A 19440-nucleotide genomic window follows, 5' to 3' on the forward strand; every position below is an offset into this window, starting at 1 on the left:
AATAGTATTATGTATTTTCCCGGACATGTTTCCATCAGTGTGTGTGCGGGTGGTCACGTGTTTCGGGACGCCTGTGGGCGATTACCCATGACCCTCTCTGAGTCGAGTGCTGGACCCCTGTGAGTCAGTGAACAGCTGAAGGATTCTGGGAAGGATCTGCAGTCAAATGAACACCAGTGACTGTAGGCCTACAGGGAAGAAGCCGAGAGGGGAAATGAAGAGCGGATGATAAGCATGCCAGAGAGAGAGAGAGAGCGAGAGAGATGTGCAGTGAAGTGGGATGTCTGACCACCGTCGTGACAGAGCGCATTTGGAAATGCCAGAAATAATTCCAGCTGTCTGAGACCTGCAACCAGCCAAAGCTTTTTGATACAATGCCTTACAAAAAAAAAAAAACTACTCTTAAGCATAATATACAGTCAGAACAAAACTACAGGAATAAGTGCGAAAAAATGATGTTCTTCCTCAGTGTTTCTGTATTAACTCTTAAATCAAGAAGCATTTATTGGAGAAGCAAAATTACTGAAGATATTAAGTTTTTTGGGGGGGAAAAATGCATTAAAATGAAAGTTTATTTTTCTTGCCCCACTGACAGATATTTTTTCTCAATGATGATTTTTACATAAAATAGGACTAAATATCTTAAGTAATTTTTCTTCTCAAGTAACTTTATATAAATTTTATATCAATTTGTATATATTTTGATAGAAAACAAGATAATGTAGTCACTTAGTCACAAGACTAACACCGCAAGATATAAAGTCAGAATTGTGAGATATAAAGTCAAAATTGAAAGATATAAAGTCAGAATTGTAGATATAAAGTCAGAATTGCGAGATATAACGTCAGAATTGTGAGATATAAAGTCAGTTGTGAGATATAAAGTAAGTGTTGCGAGATATAAAGTCAGAGTTGCGTGTTAAAGTCAGAATTGCGAGATATAAAGTCAGAGTTGCGTGTTAAAGTTAGAGTTGCGAGATATAAAGTCAGAATTGCGAGATATAAATTCAGAGTTGCACGATATAAAGTCAGAATTGCGAGATATAAAGTCAGAATTGCGTGATATAAAGTCAGAATTGCGAGATATAAATTCAGAGTTGCACGATATAAAGTCAGAATTGCGAGATATAAATTCAGAGTTGCGTGTTATAAAGTCAGAGTTGCGAGATTAATAAGGCACATTTACCGTTTTATTTTTATTCTGCCGTGGAAACAAGCTTATAAAACAGACACCTTTCCTGATATGAAGTTGTGATAGTCTAATTAATCAACAGCTCAATTAAAATCTAAAATGCAGCAACGCAGTGATATAAATTAATTTAAATTCCCATCACTTAAAATCTAATTAAATCTCTATTTGCACTTACTCAAGAAAATAATAATTCTGTGCTATTTTTAGTGCTGAAGAAAGCAGTGAGTGAGCAGGATTCATTAGAATAATGCAATTATGAACGCATCTCCAACGACAAGAGCTTTAATGAAATGATTTAATGATTGTTTTAGTCGTAATGAGCTCTGAAAATCATGCATATACGAAACCATGACAGGACATCCGAGCACGCCAGTCCTGGGCTCTGTTACACACGGCACGAGTCTGAGCTTACAGCAAATCCACCGAGCGTCTGCCTCCTGTTAAGAGCTCAAACGTTTTAGCTAATCTCACGGCGTTCGGGTCAGATCCGGGCCGATAGCAGAGACCCAACACTTGCCCTGCGTGAACAATGAGTGCTTTGACTCAAACACAGCGCCTTTCCTTCAGTCAGTCAAGCACACGTGTGCTATCAATCAAGACCTTAAAGCTATTACAACAGAAAACCATCTATTGTCTGGTGCTTTAAAGAACATAGAAACCAAATAATATCTTTATTAGCACTGGGCAACGATGAATCGCATCCAAAATATAAGTTTGTGTTTACGAAATATATGTGTGTGTGCTATGTATATTTTTTTAGTATGTATAAATACACACAATTTATTTACTTTATATATAAAATATTTTTATATAACTTAAATAATATTATATATATATATATATATATATATATTATAATTATAAAAATATTATATATAATTTAAATGATGTATATATAGTATATTAATGCAAATATTTCTTATAAACATACATGCATTTGTGTGTATTTATATATACAAAATAATTATACACTGTACACACATATATTTTGTAAACACAAACTTTTATTTTGCATGCGATTAATCGTTGCCCAGCACTAATCTTAAGGTCTTAAAGCCATTTTATCTCTTAAAACTCATCTTTAATCACCAAAATGACATATTTAAATTTTCCTTTAAAAGATTTCTTCATGCCTTAAAATATCTTGAATGTAACTCGACACCCTTGCCGCATTTAGTATACGCGGTTCTATGAATATGTAGATGACCCCGCCTCCACTCACTCACTCGCTCAGATATCCACTGGTTGACGATCACATGTTGATCTGATTGGTTACAAGGTCGTTTGTGACTTCAGAAACACCAGCGATTTCAAAGCGTGTTTTTGAGACTGAGACAGTTTTAAGCAGGAAATATGAATTTCGACTTATTGCGCCGCTGAAAAGAGTCATGTGATCACGGTTGCATTGCTTTTACATGGCGGACGCGAATGCATGTTTTCGATTCATCTCAGATTTATTTCCACATATGAAAGAGGCCTGAAACTGATCTGAGAATAGATCATTTTTTCCTGCTTACATGTTCGTGGGTCATAACCGATCTGTTCTGGAATCTGAACTGGGTCACTGGAAGCATGTAGTGTAGATCTGGCCTAACGTTAGTGCAGACTCACTGAAACACCTCGAAAAACTGTTGAATAATACACGGCCACACTAGACTGCTCTAAAGTTGAACAGAATGACATTAGCTTCATTAGATGCGGCTCTTCTCTGCAGGAAAAGCAGGTTTGATACTTTTATCCTACAGTACATGCACCACTGGCATAATAAGTGTTTTTCATAGTACTTTTAATATGACTTTTAATAGCAAAGTTTCCCCTCAGGCGGCGAGATAAACTGGGTTAATATACTCACTCTTCAGTCTACGTCAACCATGACCATTGTGTGTGCGTGTGTGCGTGTGAGAGAGAGAGAGAGTGTGTGTGTGTGTTTGTGTGAGAGATAGAGAGTGTGTTTGAGTGTGAGAGAGAGTGAGTGTGTGTTGGAGTGCGTGAGAGAACGTGAGAGAATGAGAGTTTCAGTGCGGCTTCAAAGGGCTTTAAACGACACCAGACGATGAATAAGGGTCTTATCAAGCGAAACGAGCGGTCATTTAAAAAATAAATAACAAAGTTCAAGTTTGCACAAATGCTCGCCTTGCTCTGTTCTGTGATGAGCGTTCGTGACTCTCCTGTTCGAACTAGTTCATCAAAATGAACGAAGCTTTTCTCGTTCATTTGGTTGATTCAAGGAACGAAATGAATGAATTGACTCAGGAAAAGATTTGTTCGTTTTGATGAACGAGTTCAAACAGGAGAGTCACGAACGTGCATCACAGAACAGAGCAAGGCGAGCATTTGAGCTTATAAAACTTAAACTTTTTTATTTATTTTTTAAATGAGCGATCGTTTCACTAGATAAGACCCTTATTCATCGTCTGGTGTCGTTTAAAGCCCTTTGAAGCCGCACTGAAACTCTCATTTGGACCTTGAACCGTTTGGTTCCCATTGAAGTCCATTATATGGAGAAAATCCTGGAATGTTTTCATCAAAAACCTTAATTTCTTTTCGACTGAAGAAAGAAAGACGTGGACATCTTGGATGACATGGGGGCGAGTAAATTATCAGCAAATGTTTTTAGAAAAGTGAACTACTCCTTTTAAGTTGAATTACTGAAATAAATGAACCTTTGCACCATATTGTGATTTTTCAAGTTTCACCTGTAAATGTCCAAAAACCATGGTATTACCTCATTACTTGTTTAAAAAACATTGATATCATCAAGGAATAGTGACATTTCTGCAGCTTTTTAATATATGAAGAGTTCAGATGCAAAAGCCTCTAAGTGCCATTTGAAACTTTCCTCTAGAATGATAATTTGTATCAAGCTTGTATATTTAAGTTCAGTGATTTCACTTAAATGGCAATGATAATTACCTATTAATTGTTATTTAAGTGAAATTACTGAACTTAAATATACAAGTTTGATAAAAAATCATCATTAAAGAAGAACATTTCAAATGGCATTTAGAGGCTTTTGCATCTGAACTCTTCATATATATACACACATATATTGGGATATGATCCGTCTTAGTTTGTCCCCTGCATGTTCAAATTGTCTTTCACCTTGCTAACAACACAAGCGTCCTCGTTTATAGACCGACCTGCTCACTTTCTCACCGTATCAGTCCATCTCTCTCTCTATCTCTCCTTCTCCTCTGTCTCTCTCCCTCTCTATCTCTCTCTCTCTCTACCCCAGCGCTGCGCTCCTTCAGGGTCGTCCTGCACACAAACCCCAGTCCCTTCTCAAACCCTGCTGTGCTGAATGATATAATCAGTGTGTGTGTGTGTGTGTGTGTGCGTGACCTCTCGTCTCAGGACCTGAAGCTTAGAGGCATTGATCCGTCCGTGAGAGGATGGTCTGATGAAAAGACGTGCTGATGTTCAGATCTCATCAGAGCAAATCAGACACAAACAACGTTATCACTGAGGAACAACTGCTGTCGACAAGACTCCGGAGAACCAAACAATAATTACGGCAAAAGTGATGGTGTCAGATGGTAAAATGCCATTAATGGTAACTCATGTACCAGTGTAATCACATGGCACTTTATTTTAAATAATACGGCAATAATATGGTCAAAATAACCTAAATACTGATAGTCCAAGAAAGATGGCATGACTGGTTAATATATATTTATTTACCATGGTATTGCATGTCCTTGCATTTAAAAGATTACAATTGCATTACCATGGTAAATGTCCTAAAAACATGCTATCATCATGGAACGTGACTATGGTTTTCCCATAGTTTGTGTCCCAAGAAATGAAGATATCTGATATCTAAAATACTGTGACATTACCATGGTACCAAAACAGGGTATTACCATGAAATTTGGTTACTAACAAATTATCATATTAATTTACCATGGTATTTACATCATAACTTGTGGCATTTAAAGAAATACAATGACAGTACCATGGTGTGTGCTAAAAAATGTGTATGTTTTTACTGAATAATTAATGTAATTGCCACATTTTAAAGCATACTATGAAATTACTGCAAAATCATGTTGCAAAAATCATGGTATTACCTGGGGCTGTGAAACAATTAATCACGATTAATCGCATTCCAAAATAAGTTTGTGTTTCCATAATATATGTACGTGTAGTGTGTATAATTATTTTGTATATATATAAATACACACACATGCATGTATATATTTAAGAAATATTTACTTTATATATATTTACACAAATGTATATTATACATAAATATAAATATTTGATATAACACATTTTTCTTGTGCACTGAGTAATATTAAGCAATGTACTTACTATAGGGTTAGGGTTTGGTTGAGGGTTAGTTGCATGTAATTCTGCACAATGTAACATATGGGCACTGTAAAATAGTGTAACCCAAATTCCTGTTATAAATCTCATTAAGAACATCATACCTAATGATGTCGTCGTTGTGTCCCAAGTAAAACTTCTGTGTGTGTTCCCTGGTGTTGTAGACCACTCCGACTCCGGCCACGAAGTACACGATCTCCTTCCCGGCGGTGTAGTACAGGTTATTCCTGCACTGGTGTCCTCTGTATCCGTGAATCCACTCCAGCCTCAGCTGACAGCGAGGAGCCGTCTTCTCCGCCATGATCTCAGGATCTGCAATGCTCTACAACTCACAAATGTGTCATTTAGCTGACTAACAGGGGACGTTCTACAGCAGGGACGGTCTCTCTGGGGTCAAGGACACACTGGAACCAGCTCAGATCTTTCACCACCAAGCCTACGGCACTGCCACCATTCAATGCCCTCGTGAAGTTCATGCATGCATCATAACTGGAACATCAGCTGGGTCACCTGTACTGGGAAGGTTGTTTGAAGATCCCAATGGGTGTCATGGAGAAATCAGGCTAAAATCAATTTGTTTTGTTGCTGTTGATCCAAAATAAAGGGACTTCAACCACAGCATTAGATGAAACAGTCAAGAACAGTCAATGTGATAGTTGGGTGCACCTACCAGCCATTGCATCAGGGTTTCGAGTATAACAGCCTTTAAAGAGAGCATGGTAAATCTGCATTACCATTAAAACAACTAGCAGCTTGATCCAAACGCATCAATAACATCATCTGCAGGCTGGACACTTTCAGCACACTGAGGTCTGGACGTGTTTGAAGGGTTGCAGAGACTTCATGTCTTCAGCTCAAAGCCATCGTGGTGTTAATCTTCTCTAAAGGGCAAAAGTCGGCGTGTTTGCCTCCCGGATTTCAGAAAATCTCCACGATTTCCACACCGACGATCAGACCGTACCCACAAACGTCTCCATCTCCTTCAACTTTCGCCTAAAGCTCTTCGATTCCCAGTGATACTGAAGCAAACTCTTCCATTCCTCGCGTGATCCGGATCACTGGATCATCTGAGATGCGAAAACCCTCATTCTGAACGCAGGAGGAGATCCGCGCGAGCTGCTTTAGGAGGATTAATCCCTCCACCGCGGAGTCGGCGCAGCGACGAGTGAGGAAAGGCGCGTTGAGTTGAGTTATTGGCGTAATAATTTGGAGAATATGATTTCTGGTTTCTAGTAACCCATTCGGCTTGGTTACTACGACGCCTTGTGGCCCGTTTCCGATGATGCCTACAAGCAGAAAGAGCGGCGCCGCGCAAACAATCATGGGACTTGTAGTTCTAAACGGTTTCCAATGACGCGCAACCATAGCGCCAAACTACACAAAAATGACTACAAATCCCATGAGCGCTCAGCAAGCGCTGTCCAACGTCCTGAACATACGGGTCTTCTTACTATATTGAGAGGCAGCTAAAAGGATATTATATTATATTATATTATATTATATGATATTATATTATATTATATCTTTTAAATATGTTATTCTATATTAATGTAATGTTATATTGTATTATGTTATCCTATATTGATGTTATATTATATTGTTTTATATTATATATCACATTCGTGATATATTATATTTTAAACAACAGCATGTATGGAGATATCAAAAGCATTTTTAGAAAAATCTTAAATGAACGTGATTGTATTTCTAATTGTATATTTATTTACAATAATATGAATCCACAAAGATTCCAATTGGATCAAATAAAATAAAAAACATAATTTGATCATAAAAGAATTCCGAATGTAATGTAGCTATTGTCCGTGAATTAACATTGTTTTACGATTCTGATTAAAAATAAAAATAGCACAGCTGCAAATGTGATAGTCGAATGGATAAAAGCTGGTCTTGTGATGCAAATCTACAGTAGCGTGTTTAACGTGTGACTGGACATGTTCACGGTCACAGAGAGGACGCCGGTGTTGTGCCGAATTTCGACCCCCGCCAAATTATTACCCCCCTAGTATTGGTAGGTTTAGGATTAGTTGTGGGGGGGGGGGGTTAAGATTAGGGGCGGGGTTGGGATTAGGCAATCAGGTACTGACTTCAACGAGGGGGGTAATAATTTGGCAGGGGGTCGAAATTAGGCACAACACCGGGAAGGGCATCCCCAGCATCCCATAATCCCCAGCGGAAGGAAATCCCCACATCACTGATGCTCTTAAGACGGAGTCACGTGATTGAAGAAGAGCTCAGTGCATCTGTCGAGATCTTAATGAATGGAGGACGTTTAACAGCCCATTTAACGGCAGAACATCCATGCACATACTGCACAATGCCTAGGTTAGAAATACTGAGTAATTTAATAATTGTAAACTACAGATCAACAGTCTCAGATCTATAACAGTGTTTAATCTAGATAAAATGTTCTAGGATTGCATTGCTTGAGCTATCAGTCTCTTGGTTTAAAGGGACTCTACTCTAGGTAAAGCTTGAGTTATTCAATTACACTAGTAATCTGATTACTAACAGCAACACATACACTCAAACATATGTGGTTGATGCAAACAGACATAATGCTATTTTAACGTCATTAAACCTTTTACTGGCATCTTTTCGCTTTACTTTTAAACTAGATATCGAAGTTATTGATGTTTGTGAGTAAAAAACATTATTGCCTGGAGAGAGACTGTTCTTTCAGAGCTCCCCTTTCCGATTCTTCTCTCCCAGCGGGTAGAGGATGTGATTTATGTCACATCAAAAAGATGAAGTCACGTGACAGGAAGTCGTGCTTATTCCAAACGTTCTAGTGTGTGTGTGTGTGTGTGATGTTGCGTCCGTCGCTCAATCAGTAAACTTCATGAACTAATCACACAGACATATTGAGATCACAAATGGTGTGTGTGTGTGTTATGAAGTTATACAGCAACTCTCTCTCACACACACACACACACAGAAGGCAAAAATAGATATCTTTAATATCTCTGATTGCGTTTGGCTGAAAGTCATTCACCTTGGATGGCTTGATTTAAGTGAGTAAATTATGTAATAATTTTTATTTTTGTGTAATCTAACCCTTTATGAAGGTTTTTGATGAAAACATTCCAGGATTTTCTCCATATAATGGACTTCAATGGGGTCCAAACGGTTCAAGGTCCAAATGAGAGTTTCAGTGCAGCTTCAAAGGGCTTTAAACGACACCAGACGATGAATAAGGGTCTTATCAAGCGAAACGAGCAAGTTTAAGTTTTATAAGCACAAATGCTCGCCTTGCTCTGTTCTGTGATGCGCGTTCATGACTCTCCTGTTCGAACTAGTTCATCAAAACGAACAAATCTTTTTTTCATTTAAAGCCCTTTGAAGCTGCACTAAAACTCTCATTTGGACCTTGAACCGTTTTGACCCCATTGAAGTCCAATTATATGGAGAAAATCCTGGAATGTTTTCATCAAAAGTCTTAATTTCTTTTCGACTGAAGAAAGAAAGACATGGACATCTTGGATGACATGGGGGCGAGTAAATTATCAGCAAAAGTGTTTTAAAAGTGAACTACTCCTTTAAATAAACATGCACACACAATCAACAGATGAGTCGAAAGATAAGAGTAATGTTTAAAAGCATTTAATGACATCGCACATATTTAACAGGGCAGGGGTTAAAGTCTACAGGTGCAGTTTCATACATCTGAGCGTCGGGTTTCTATACGCGCTCAGGACGCCCGTTTCATTCCTAGTATGATGCTTTTGATTGTGCAGTAGATGAAAATTACAATAGATACAGTGACGGAGGGGATGCGCACTATGTATCAAAGAGCGGGAGAAGAGCGGGATGAAGCCATAACGAGAAAACAAAGAGAAAAGATAATGCTCAGTGCTATAGCCCACAAGCAAGTAACCGTATTCATATTTTTTTTTTGTTCTTTTTTAACTTTTTGTTGTTGTTGTTGTTGTTGGAGTAACATTACCTTTTACCAGTAAATGTTGTCCACTGTTCACTTAACATTGATGCTTTAAAGTGTTTATAATACATCTAATTTTTATACTCTGTACTAGAATTATTTGAAACATATATTATGATAAAACCAAGAGAAATGACAATTAACAAACGAAAAGGAATAAAAACTGATTCAGGTTACTAGTCCTCTGTATATATAGCAAACATTCTTACAGGTTGATCTGATCGAATCCAGTAAAGTTAGTCTACTTTCATATTAGCAAGTATTATCAGCTTATAATCTTTAAAAGGCAAATCTGACGAAACTTGGCATAGCTATTTCAGCGCGACAATCCGTTAACGTGGAATCTCGGAATCGTTTCGAAGCGTCGCTGTCTTGTTCCCGAACAACAAAGAGAGATTCGTCGTCTCTCCAAGACAGCCTCACAAAATTGAGGAAAATGTTTTAAATATCCAGACCCCTCAACGACACACACATTACAAAAACCAGAGAGAGCAAGATTCAGGATTTGAAAATCAACCACAATAGAAACATAAAAGCGTAAAAAAACACACATCTGGTCCTTTAAAACTTCCGAAATCGGGAACGTTCCCGGATCACGACACACTCGAGCTAGAGACGACCTTGTTTTGGGTTTGACATCTCGATTCGTTTTTTTGTTTTTTTTTTGTACAACTTTGGAACCCAATTGGTGGGGTGTCAGGCACAGAGTGTGGCGTCTTCGTGAGCATTGCATGCTGGGATATCACTGGAGGTGGGCAGACAGAAAGGAAATGACAGAGAATCGAAACGAGAAGAAGAAGAAAAAGTTGAAAAGAATGAAGGAAGTGAGAGAGTCGAATGTTTCCGTTGCTGGGAACAGACTGACGTCTACTGCTTCTTCTTGCTGAAGAGACTGAAGCGCTTCTCTTTGTCCTTCTCCTTGTCTTTCTCGCGTTTGCCAGGGCTGGATTCGGTCGTCATGGTGACCGTTGCCGGGAGCGTGTGTGCACGGCTGGAGACGGGCGTGCTCTGGTTGCTAGGCGTGATCTCAGATTTCTCGGAGGACGAGGAGATGCTGCCGGCATTCTGGATGGCCTGAATCCATGTGTTCATCTCCTCCTTCAAACGACACACACACACACACACACACACACACACACACACACACACACACACACACACACACACACACAAACACACACACACACACACATTTACAAAACGGTCAAATACATGTGTTTGCTGTAATGTAGCAGGTGTCAGAAATTAATCAATATATCTATCTACCCATCCATCCATCCATCCATCGTTCCGTCTATCTATCTATCTATCTATCTATCTATCTATCTATCTATCTATCTATCTATCTATCTATCTATCTATCTATTGTTCCATCTATCATTTCATCCATCGTTCCATCCATCCATATATTGTTCCATCCATCGTTCTATCTATCTATCTATCTATCTATCTATCTATCTATCTATCTATCTATCTATCTATCTATCTATCTATCTATCTATCTATCTATCTATCTATCTATCTATCTATAATCTATCCATCCATCCATCCATCCATCCATCCATCCATATATTGTTCCATCCATCGTTCCATCCATCGTTCTAGCTATCTATCTATCTATCTATTGTTCCATCTATCGTTCCATCTCTGTTCATCCATCCATCCATCCATCCATCGTTCCATCCATCCATATATTCTATCTATCTATCTATTTATCTATCTATTTATCTATCTATTTATCTATCTATCTATCTATCTATCTATCTATCTATCTATCTATCTATCTATCTATCTATCTATCTATCTATCTATCTATCTATCTATCTATCTATCTATCTATCTATCTATCTATCTATCTATTGTTCCATCTATCGTTCCATCCATCATCTATCGTCCATCCATCTATTGTTCCATCTAACTGTTCATCCATCCATCCATCCACCCATCTCTGTTATATGCAGCTGAATTAGATATTTGATTATAAAAAGGGTTAAACTGAACTAAAGCCTGTGATGTATTCACTGGTTAATGTTGTGAAGCTCGAGTTTCTCACAGAAGGGAGAGCAGGAGAGTGATATATAACGAATGCAGACTTACGTCATCTTTGGCTTGGAAGAGATACTCGTTCCCATCAGTAACTCTGTTGAGAGAAACAGCGAGTTCAGTCACAGCAGAAAAACATCTGAGGAAGCGGTTCGGATTATGATGAAAAGATCTGCTCCTCACCTTAGCTTGAAAACATGCTTCTTCTTCTTGTAGTCGACGGCGACCTCGCACACGGCGTCCTTCAGGCTGATGGGGATCTCGTTGTGGTACGGGATGCCCTGGCCGGCGCTCTTGTTGTCCTTGTAGAAGCCCATCTCGTGGTTATTGATCACACAGTACACGTTATGCCAGGACCTGAGGACACACAACACCGAGATCACTTCTCTAGGACACACACAACACTGTCGGACTGAACCATCTGGGTTTACTTGTCAGTTTAATGAAACGGTTTCCTCAATCTAAGTGGGAAAACGAATCCAGATGCTCCTCATAAATCCAGCAATGATTCCTCCTGAGATGACCTGAGAACTCCACCATGACATTTTCTCTTTTAAAAGCTGACATATTCCTGATCTCAGCACCAAGTCGGACTCTGACATGATGATCATGTACGTGTGAACTTGTTTACTGTGACCAGTTCAGGAAAAGCACGATCAGCAGAGTTCAAAATGCACATCATTCCCAAATGTGGAAACTGGATTTGTTGAGTTTAGTGGATTAAACCTGTCGGCCGGAACATGAATTGTGTGCTGTGAACAGCTTAGGCCTAATGCAGGGTTTACATGTACAGTTTCATTTTAAAGGTACACTGTGTAACGTTTGGCCCTCTAGTGGTTTAAACTAGGGATGCACTGATATGAAAATTTTGGCCAATACCGATAACCGATAATTCTTTATATTTGAAAGCCGATAACCGATATATCGGCCGATAAACTTAAATCCAAATTTGTATCTAATTTTGAGAGCCTGATTACAAAAACAAAAGTCTCACAATTTAATCCACGTGCCCAGGCACACAATTATAATGATGTTCTCATTATAGTGTTGTATAGCCGATATGACAGATTTGTGTTGTTAATGTTTTAAAATGTATATTTTCATTTTCAGAAGAGATTTCAATCATATTTCAAGAAATTCAAAAACATAAACAGTGCTCAACAAGTGTCTCAGCTGAAGGGAATAATACATTGTTTATCGGTTTTAATATATCGGCCACATTTTCTTACCAGGCCGATAACGATAACATTAAAAATGAACATATATCGGCCGATACCGATATGCTGGCCGATATATCGTGCATCCCTAGTTTAAACACACACACATACTCTCTCAACTAACATTTGCCACACCAGGCACACCCCCCACAGACACACACACACACACACACACACACACTAGACAAGTTAAGCAGCAAAGAAGCCAGAGCAACTGTCCTGTAATTCCGGATGTGACGCGACACACACGGGCGTGTGACACGTATGCAGTTTCCCACCGAAACCATCACGTGGGGTCTGAACCCTCACAGGCTGACCACAGTGACTCAACACACACACACGTTTGCAGAAGCGTTGATTACACTGATCTCTGCTGTACCTGCTGGAGGCCTTCTTGTTGTGTCCCTCCCACTCGTGTTTGCGGTGCAGGAAGGCCTCGAGCTGCGCCGCCGCGCTCTCCTGCGCTTTAGCCGGAAGAGTGGAGGACTGGCTGCCTTTCACACGCCGGTCAGCATTCGGGGACGGCACGGGGCTCGGCTCCTTCGAGCTCCTCTCGGCCACTCCGTTCATCTCACCCTCCACACCATCCTGAGGACACACCGACACACGTTACACTCACACACCGGCAGAGCTCAGAGATTAAAGTCTACAGAAGTAAAATCATGACAAATGTTTTTAAAAACAAAAAAGCTTGTTGAGTTGCGCTACTTGAGAAGTATGCATTGCATTAACCGTGCTGGCATTTTAATGCATTGTGTTTTTAATGCAAGCATGGCACGTGTTGTCCAAGTAGTGAATTCAACAAGATTTTTTTCTTTTTAAAAACATGTCGTTATTTTACTTCTATTAAAGTCAGTCACACAGGATGAATTCTGAAAGAACCGTTTCAGAAATCGTTAGGAGGAAAAAATCACTTGAGCAGATTCAGAGATGAGAATCGCATTAAAATGGAGTGGAAAAAGTGATTAATAGTAAAAAAAAATACTCAACATGAACTCAATAATCACTATATTTAGTTTGTTAAACAAGAACTTTTTGTGAAGGAAATAATATTCTTTATATTAATTTATACTATACTTATTTAAATATATTTTTATCGTAATTGTAATATATTTCATTTATTTGATTTATTTTTACTTAAATAATATATTGATGTAAAGTATTTGCATTAAAATATTATATTTATGTTTATACATTTTATACTAATCTTAATATATAAAATGTATTAAATTTATTAAAAATAATGCATTTAATATATGAATATAAATAAATTATTTATATTAGTTTTATAATCATGATTTTTTATTAAAGTAATACATTTTATAAATTAATATAAATTGTTATTTATATAAATGTTATACTATCTTAATATATTAAATGTATCTGATTTATTTTGTACTAAAATAATACATTTAATATATTTATATAAACAAACAATTTATATTTATTTATATTAGCTTTATTCTAATCTTAATATTTTTATTTAATTATTTCTACTAAAATAAAAACAATATAATAAGTATTTTAGTTTTATACTACTCTATATATTTTAATATAACTATAATACTACATGTATTATATTAGTAGAAATATAAATTTTCCATACTAATATATTATATTTATTTAAATTAATATTATTATAAATAAATTATATATATTAGTTTTATAATAATGATTTTTTTATTAAATATACATTTAGTATATTAATATAAATATAGTATTTATATACATTTTATACTATCTTAAATGTATCTGATTTATTTTTTACACAAATAATACATTTAATATATTTATATAAAAAAGAATTTATATTTATTTATATTAGCTTCATTCTAATCATAATATTTTTACTTTATTATTTTTTCTAAAATAAAAACTTAATATATTAATATAATTTAATTATTTTACTAAAATAATACATTAGTAGAAATATACTACCATACTAATACATATATTATATTTATTTAAATGACTATTGGATAATGTTATTAATGTCGTTTAACGGAATTAATACGACTTTGAATGTCCATGTTGACTGTAAATGCAGTAAAGATCATGCGAGATGGAGAACTGATCTACAGTCAGAGCGCCAGGACACGCCGTAGATCTCAGACACACACGTCATGCGTAAAGCACCAGCACACAGTGTCACTGCAGACGTGTTACTGTACCACAACACCCGCCGACGGGACCCGCGACTCGTCCGGCTTCCAGGAGCTCAAACACAATCTCTTTAGTTCATCTTTACTATCTAACATCTGTGAGCAAACCCTCATCAGTGCAGTCCGATCATCACCATACATATATATTGCCAAAGCTTAATATATTTGGACATCACTATAGTTTAAAAAATGGAGATGAAATATGACAATATTTGACTGGTTTTGTCCGTCCTTCTGTTCGACTCTCACACAAATTAACTACACAATTAGATAATACCAGTTTAGCTCAACCAGTGACCAAGCAATGCTTCATGTTGTTCAGTGTGTGTGTAAAAAGAGCATTAGCCATTACAGAAACACTTCTATAAATGAACTACAGTGTCCTGCAAACACTACTAACACAAATATCAGAATTAATTTTTGTTGTCTGAATCATTTCTGGTCTGACTGTAATCATACCTCATATATAAATACAACATCCAAACTGTGGAGAAAGAGTCTGTAAATGTGTGTCCTCGTGGATACGAGCGTACATGAACACAGAGCCACCGTACAGTCTTTCACTTCAGTTTATGGTAAATCACCTCAAAACAAACAAAACAAGCAAACAGAACAAGCCCTGTGTCATTCAGACTCTCGGACAGAACGACATGTTTCGCTTTCACAAGCTCACATTGCAAACAAAACAAAGGAAAGCAAAACCAAACTATGAAAAATGGCAGATAATTTGCACTAATATAAATATAAAAACGGTTGCTTTAAAGCAAAGCTCTCACGTTGAAGATGCTGTTCGTTAAAACTGAAAATAATATCAAGAGGAGGAAGCACATTTTGCTTTTACAGTAAATTACAGTGTTTACAGTCATGTAATGTACAGCAAAACACTGTTATTTACTATAAAAGTGTTTAGAGTAAAAGTCTTTACATTAAATAAGAGTGTTTTACTGTACATTACATGACTGTAAACAATGCTATTTGCTGTAAAAGTGTTTACAGTAAATAACAGTGTTTTACTGTACATTACATTTTGTTACTGTAAACACTGTTATTTGCTGTAAAAAGTGTTTACAGTAAAATATTTTACAGTAAATGACAGTGTTTACAGTAATGTAAAGTAAAACACTTTTTTGCTGTAAAAGTGTTTACAGTAAATAACAGTGTTTACAGTAATGCACTTTTTGTTCCATTAAAACTTCCCTTTTTCATAACATAATCAGAAGTTCATCCATCCAGCAAAGAAGTTAAGACAATAAAGTCACTTTCCACATGATATAACACTCTTTTTTTCATTGGGGGAACTAATAAGGGCTTTAACAACAATATGATCTCCATATTCATCATACGCTTCCATCGGGCACGTCCACGTTTATCTGTCGGTATCTTTTTAATGTCCACAAAACACACAGAAGTTATTAAGATACATTGTCATTAGACTGATAACCTGACTCTCGTCAGCCGGGGCACAGGTCATCAGAGAGCATTATGGGAAGGCTTAGGTGCGGGGTGTCTGTTGACTGGTGTATTGTGGGTAGGTACAGGAGCGGTAACTAACCCGTGGCGAATCCTGGTCTGATGGGAGTCCGTTCTGGGCGATCTGCTCTCCTTCTCTGTAAAAACACACACACACACACACACACCAAAATGTTATATCTGAAGAACACTGTATGAAATCATCTTCTTGTGCAATGGTAGTCAATTTGAATAATGCATTTCTTTTATAAATATTGCATAAAATGTTCATTTAATTTCTTCTAGGTTATATACATCTCACTTGCTGTCATTATATTATATTATGTATACATCATCATCATCTCAATCAATGCTGTTTAAAATTCTATAACTTTTTCTGTAACAACTAAATTTTCCATTAAAGCATAAAACCCACCAAAATCCATTTCCTCCTGAAAAGCATTATACTTATATTTATATATAAATCATTATAAAGTTGTTATTAATCTTAACAGATTTATTTAATTGAATTATTTTATATTAATAAATTATATTTAATTCATATATTTTAAGATTACATTTTTACTAAAATAATACATTTAATATATCAATACTAATACATTATATTTATTTGCATGGCCAATTTACCAAACGTAATATTTTTTTAAATAATATAATACATTTAATGTAATAATATAAAAAGGATTTATATGAATACATTTTATTTAATGATATACACTTAATATGTTAACATTAATAAAAAACTACATTTAATATAATAATAAAAATATAATATTTATATGAAAATATTCTTTACATTAGTTTTATACTAATATCTTAATATATTGTGTGTATTTAATTGACTTTTTTGACTAAAATAATAAATTTAATATGCTAATATAAAAAACATTATTATATCAATAAGTTATTTATTGTAATAATAAATAAATACAATAATATTTATTTATATTATTATGCTGATCTTGTTATGTTTTAAATTTGAAATAATAAAAATGTACATGTAATAATAGATTATTCATATAAATGAACTCTTTTCAAGAACACTGATTACACCAAATACACATTAATCTGAACATCACGTCACATCAGAGAATGAAACTGCAGAACACAAGAGACCACATAACTGATGCTGTACTAATCTGGTTTCTATGAAGCGTGTGAGTGAGAGAGTTTGTGTTTGTGTGTGTGTGTGTGTGTGTGTGATGGGTAGGTTTAGGCATCAGGTTAGTGTGTGTGTGTGTGTGTGTGTGTGTGTGTGTGTACCTCTGCTGTGTGTCTGTGTCCTGCACCGGCTCCGGTGTGGGCGGTTTCCTCTTCCTCTCTTCTTCCTCTTGCTGTCGTCTCACTTCCAATAACTCCAACTGACAGAGACAACAGAAGTTCAACAAGCAGAGTCACGGTGGCGTCTCTCTCACACACACACACACACACACTCACACACCCACTTTTTATCTATCTTACTCTCTCTCAAATACACACACACACACTCACTCTCTCTCTCGCTATCTTTCACACGCACACACACACACACACTCTCTCTCTCTCTCACATGAACACACACACACACCGTAGTCAGTCTCTCGAGCGCTGAGAATCGCTCCTCCCAGGTGGCGGCTGATTTCTCGAAGGCTTCGTGTCGTTTGATGAGTTTCTCCACCTCGTCCACACTCTGACCCATCTCCCGACTGGACAGGTACGGCTCCTGTCCCAGCAGCCACGCCTCCGCCACGCCCGCGTCCCGAGAGAACTGGTGCACTTCCAAAACTGCACACACACACCACGGCAAAGGGGAAGTTAGAGTCAATGAAATTAAATCCCAAGCCGCCCACATCCTTTTACACACTTCCCTTTAGAGGGTCAGAAATAGGTGCACAAGAGCTGCTAAGCATCATGGGAAGAGTGCCGAATAAGGTCATGGCATCCTTAAAAAACTCTAAGAAGTAATCGATCCCTTCGGATCACATCAGCTGGAAACTCCTTCCTAATGCGTTATATACACTCTATGTTATTATTATACAGTAAATTATAAGTGATTGTTTATAGCCATTTGAAATTCACACTGTATGAAATCATAATCTTGTTTAGTAGTAGACTTGTATATAATAAATAAGAAATTATAATATATGATTTATATTAATAAGATATATTTAGTTTTATACTAGTCTTAAGATATTACATTTATTTAAGTTAAATCATTTATTTTCATTATATATATATAATTTTAGTGACATAATATTATTATATTAATAACAATATATTTCTACTAATATTAACATATTCCATTTTATATTTTATTTAATTACATTTACTATATTACTATAAATATATTATTTATATTAAGTTATATTTATGTATAGTACTTTTATACTAATCTTGTATACTGACAATATATTTAATATATTGCTATACATATATTATTTATATTAATATATTATATAATATCTTTATACTAATATTTTTTTATGTAATTAGTTTACTAAAATAACACATATATATATCATATATTATAATTTCTTATTTATTATATATAAGTCTACTAGTAAACAAGATTATGATTTCATACAGTGTGAATTTCAAATGGCTATAAACAATCACTTATAATTAATAATATATATATATATATATATATATATATTATTTTAATACATAATACATTTTAATATATTACTATAAATATATTATTAATATATTATATAATATTTGTATACTAATACTCTATACTATTTGTATCATTATTTATTTCCGTATAGCTCTGGTACTCACTCAGTCTTAGCCACTCCCATCGGTCCTCCCACTTGTCAATCATGTCTTTCCTCTTGTCCGTCAACTGTAGCAACTTCTCTTTAATCTGTGGAAGAGTAAACACACATGAAGCTGTGGCGCGAGATCCTCTAGCGCTCTCTGCCGTGTGGATACACACCTCCTCTGATGCGTAGTGTTTGCGAGCCAGCAGAGATTTGCCCAGCTCGATGCAGGCCGTGAAGCTGTCGTTACGGGCGTCGATCTCGGCCTTGATGCCCTGGTGGTTGTTCATGAGGAGCTCCACCGACGAAACATCCCTGAGGAACA

The 19440-nt window shown here is 36.3% G+C and overlaps 2 protein-coding genes across 8 annotated transcripts in view; both read right to left on the reverse strand.

Annotated features, from left to right (window-relative positions):
- The window catches only part of eml6 (EMAP like 6), a 47308-nt gene extending 40526 nt beyond the window's left edge, over positions 1–6782 (reverse strand). For 4 of the 5 annotated variants that reach the window (XM_089124883.1, XM_089124885.1, XM_089124882.1 and 1 more), the window contains exon 1: positions 5626–6782. In XM_089124883.1, coding sequence (XP_088981009.1) covers positions 5626–5822 — 197 coding nt within the window. In that variant the 5' untranslated portion in view covers positions 5823–6782. The remainder of the gene's footprint in view (positions 1–5625) is intronic. The other variant, XM_089124886.1, reaches the window with a different exon arrangement.
- Positions 6783–9126: 2344 nt separating this feature from the next.
- sptbn1 (spectrin, beta, non-erythrocytic 1) overlaps positions 9127–19440 on the reverse strand; it is a 90585-nt gene continuing 80271 nt past the window's right edge. For all 3 annotated transcript variants that reach the window (XM_039674184.2, XM_039674185.2, XM_039674186.2), the window contains 9 exons: positions 19292–19430; positions 19135–19219; positions 17939–18135; positions 17635–17732; positions 16454–16508; positions 13119–13327; positions 11706–11879; positions 11577–11619; positions 9127–10577 (listed from right to left, as the gene is read on the reverse strand). In XM_039674184.2, coding sequence (XP_039530118.2) covers positions 10347–10577; positions 11577–11619; positions 11706–11879; positions 13119–13327; positions 16454–16508; positions 17635–17732; positions 17939–18135; positions 19135–19219; positions 19292–19430 — 1231 coding nt within the window. In that variant the 3' untranslated portion in view covers positions 9127–10346. The remainder of the gene's footprint in view (positions 10578–11576; positions 11620–11705; positions 11880–13118; positions 13328–16453; positions 16509–17634; positions 17733–17938; positions 18136–19134; positions 19220–19291; positions 19431–19440) is intronic.

The sequence above is a fragment of the Pimephales promelas genome, chromosome 21 (assembly GCF_988280905.1).
Source record: "Pimephales promelas chromosome 21, fPimPro1.hap1.1, whole genome shotgun sequence".
Lineage (NCBI taxonomy): Eukaryota > Metazoa > Chordata > Actinopteri > Cypriniformes > Leuciscidae > Pimephales > Pimephales promelas.